A 4,089-nucleotide genomic window follows, 5' to 3' on the forward strand; every position below is an offset into this window, starting at 1 on the left:
CGGACCTAATAACTAGTTAATACTTCCTCTGTCCCCAAATATAGTTCCCATTTCTATTTTGGGTGTCCCAAAATATAGTTCCCATTTCCATATTTAGTTCCACATTTTTCTGTAATTTGTCTATAAAAATCGTGTCCCATTTTCTTCTTGAAATTTGTTTTTTTCTTTGTTTATTCAACCAAAATGTTACAATTAATGCTCTTTCACCAATTGCTCTCCACTCTCTGTCTCTTAAAATCATCTTTACCCATACAACATTTATTTAAATAAACAAAAAATCTTTACTATCCCTCTTAATTTCTACTTGCATAAATTACCGTGAAAAAAAGAAAATGAAAACTATATTTTGAGACGGAGGGAGTAGTTTAATACACGTCCTGATTGGTAACATTAAGCGTTGTAGAATAATCTCTTACAATATCACCCATATAAGAAAAAAAAATAAAAAAATTCACGTCCTGATTGATCTCACTACACCAATGACACACCAGAGTGATCCTAAATCACTTTATGACGGTGCTACATCGACCAATGAAATTTATTTAAGTAGTAAGTACGTGACAATAATATGATATGATACACAGAGTGTATCTACCTTCACACAAAAAAAAAACAAACTAGAATTTCAAGCCACAAAGGTGAAATTTTTTCTCAGAAATCTCATTAAATTGCTCAATCATCTCCTTAGTGAAATAAGTAACCCAATCACCAACCTCACCTTTTCGGAAAAAAGCCCTATTTTCTTCTCCTGAAGACAATTTTCCGTTCTTATTCACTTCCAAATTGCTCAAGTTATCAAAGCTACACAACTTGAGGATATCTTCAACTAAACCTTCATTTTCCTCTTCTACAGAAAAAGGACACCCCAAAACTCAGCAACTTTTTTAAGTGCAACTTAGGTTGCCTTTTCAAGTCTTCATAGGTTAAGAAATACACTTTTTGCGGGTTATCCAAGCTATACTTCCAATAGCTTAAAACATGATCCCAAAAAGGACCACAAAGGCTCACTCCCTTGCAAAACTTGTCAAATGCTTCTGCTAGTGAGATCTCTCCTCCATCCTTAGGCCTAAGTTTATTAGCAAAGTGCCATAATGAGATGAAGGCATCTTTTGGGTCTCTAGCCAAGTATACAACTTTACAACCCGTTTCCTTGATGGATAACGGTAGAGACTCGACGGGTAAATGCGTCGAAAAAACCCTAGGAGAGGGCAAATTTGTGAGGTCAGGCACTTGGTTATCAACAAAGACCTTGAGCTCTAAGAAAGGTACTAACTCATGAGGATTATTTATGAGAATTGGATGGTTATCACATCCTAAGGGATTGGTTTTTCTGTTTACGACCACGTAGGCTAAGGCTTTGAGCCAAGTGGTGCCGCATTTTGGGCTAGTGGTGAGGATGAGGTCGGTGTCGCGAGCTTGGAAGTGGCGTTGGCATGTAAGCACCCCTTGAAGCTGCCTAATTGGGTGCCAAAACCCTTGGTATTGGTAAACATTACATATAAGCCAACCTTGGTCTTTGGGTAAGGTTAAAATTAAGGCTTTGCAATCTTGGCTTATATCGTCCTCTTGCAAGTATTTGGGACGACAAGGAGTTACATGAGGGAGAAGTGATTGAATGGTGGCCATTGGAATGACTTTTGGTTTGCCTTTTCGATGGAAGCACTTGATAGAGTTATATATAGGGCTTCATGTTCGGCGTGCACTCATTTTGTCAAATAGTAATTACTACTACATGGTAATTAAATAAGAAAGTACATTATAATTGAACTTTTTAAACGTGATGTCCAGAGGAAAGGAATGAGGAAATTCAATGAGATAATAATGCAAATATGACAATTGGGGAGATGCTTTCAGAAACAATGTGAATCGTTCTTTTAGCTAGTTAGGGGTAAAATATTCATTTACTATACATAATTTAACACATGCACGACAGTAAATAAACAATTTAATTAATGTTAGAAATTGCAACATTAAAGATATAGAATATAATTCAAGAAATAGTATTTGTATGGGAATAACCCAAGTGTCCTAGCGAACTATAACAAATCCGCAAACACTGTAATAAGACGTGAATATTACACAACACTTGAGATCAATCTGAAGAAGTGGTCCTACGACAGTGTTGGCGGTCGTCTAATAAGACAAAGTAGACGAATCTTTCCTTATGTTAGGCACATCACACTTATACACTCGGACGAGGATTACACACCTTTCAGAGGAATCAAGAAATAGTATTTGTATGGGAATAACCCAAGTGTCCTAGAGAACCTATAAGCAAGTCCGCAAACACTATAATAGGACGTGAATATTACGCAACGCTTGAGATCAATCTGAAGAAATGGTCCTACGACATTGTTGGCGGTCGTCTGATAAGACAAAGTAGAGGAACCTTTCCTTATGTTAGGCACATCACACTTATAAACACGGACGAGGATTACACACCTTTCAGAGGAATATTACTACTATAAATAGCTATTTAGTACTGCAAGTACATTCTAAACACCGTTACTTTCTCTCTCTAAATCTTTCACAGACACAATACTTACTTGAGCGTCGGAGGGGGTTTACTCGCATCTCCCCCGAGGGTTCGTTCACGTTTGTTTCCTTGTAGTAGGTTGGTCTCCCAAGTGACTGATCCCGCCATAATGTGCTCTTACCTATAGTTATGGCAACCGAAGTCGAATAAGGGGGAAAACTATTAGATCGTTTACAAACAAATAAATCCTTTCTTCTTGAGTCCAAGTTTCCTTAAGAACCTCAATGAAATTAGGGTTCAACAATCGCCTCCACCCCGTAGGAACTATGAGATCACCCCAAGGATGATCGGTCAAGCCTATCGACTGATAGTCTCTTCTCTCTCCGCATAATATAGAAATGCATTCCCCAAGGACTCCCATGTCTTTCACCACTTGTTCACGGACGCCACTCCACTATTGGCGAACTTACCTGACACTACTACATATTGAAGCAATTGCAACGGTTTAATGCAACAGTTGACCATAAAGCAACGGTCTATTGCAACGACATGTGCTAATGCAACACCTTTTTGCAACAAACAGTGCTATTGCAACGACTATTGCAACAGGTAGTGCTATTGCAACGACTATTGCAACAGGTAGTGCTATTGCAACGACTTATTGCAACGGTTAAAGTAAACCGTTGCATTAGAGAGGGTTAACTGCAACATCATTTTAATCTATTGCAACGGTCGATCCAATAGCTAAAGTCTAAAATTTTTAGCTATACGCCATACCCGCGCTGACTATTGATGTCTTACAGTCCCTCCCTATCCCTAATACTTTATTTTTTTTCCCTCCCGCACACAGCCACAACACACACAATCAAAGACCAAGGGTAATCCCTAATTCGGTCCTGAACTCCTCGTACTCGTCGGCTTATCTTATCCCTCGCCGGGATAACTGCGCGCGAAGGGGAATCCGGTGTACTGCTCGTCGGCTTCTCCTAACTGTCGCCGCAACAGTTGAGGAGGGCTGTTTAATTGCTTGCCGGCTTCTCTTAAACCTCGCCGGAACAACTAAGAGAAGAGAGAAAGAGGTGGGGAAAAGAATCCGAGTTAGTTTCTTTTCCATATTAGATTCAATTTGTGTTGTTAATTAGGTTATCTAAACCAATTTTGAATTACAATAAATTGGCAATTTGTTTGATCATGTTCTTTATTTTAGTAGGAGTATCTCTATTCTATATGGGAAGAGAGGGGGACACCAAAATATAGAAACCCCATTTTGCCCTCACTATTGAAAATTACCAAAAACAAATAAAATAAAAAAAGAAATGAAAACCAAGAAGCAACCAACTTCTGATTTTTTAAAAACCCAATAAACCTTAGAATTTACAATCAAAAAATCAAAATAATTTAAAAGAATTTAAAATCCCTAAAATAGTGGGAGATAAGGAAATAACCAACTTCTGAAGTTTTTAAAACCCAATTAACCGTATAATTTACCATCAGTTTATCAAAACATTTTTAAAAAAAAAATTAAAATCCCTTAAATAGTGGGAGAAACTCCTATGACTAACCATCAAATCTAATATCAATTTTCAACTTCCAAAAAAGTAAAATGCTCCAAA

General features: G+C 37.6%; 1 protein-coding gene across 1 annotated transcript; it reads right to left on the reverse strand.

The window, feature by feature from the left end:
- Positions 1 to 361: 361 nt before the first annotated feature.
- Positions 362 to 1,674, reverse strand: LOC104896129 (cytosolic sulfotransferase 12). The gene is given in 2 exon segments (XM_010682832.4): positions 362 to 867; positions 869 to 1,674. Coding segments are annotated over 2 exon segments (1,008 nt in total). The 5' UTR covers positions 1,627 to 1,674; the 3' UTR covers positions 362 to 617.
- Positions 1,675 to 4,089: the final 2,415 nt, after the last annotated feature.

Source organism: Beta vulgaris, chromosome 6, assembly GCF_026745355.1.
Source record: "Beta vulgaris subsp. vulgaris cultivar EL10 chromosome 6, EL10.2, whole genome shotgun sequence".
In the NCBI taxonomy this organism is placed as follows: domain Eukaryota; kingdom Viridiplantae; phylum Streptophyta; class Magnoliopsida; order Caryophyllales; family Amaranthaceae; genus Beta; species Beta vulgaris.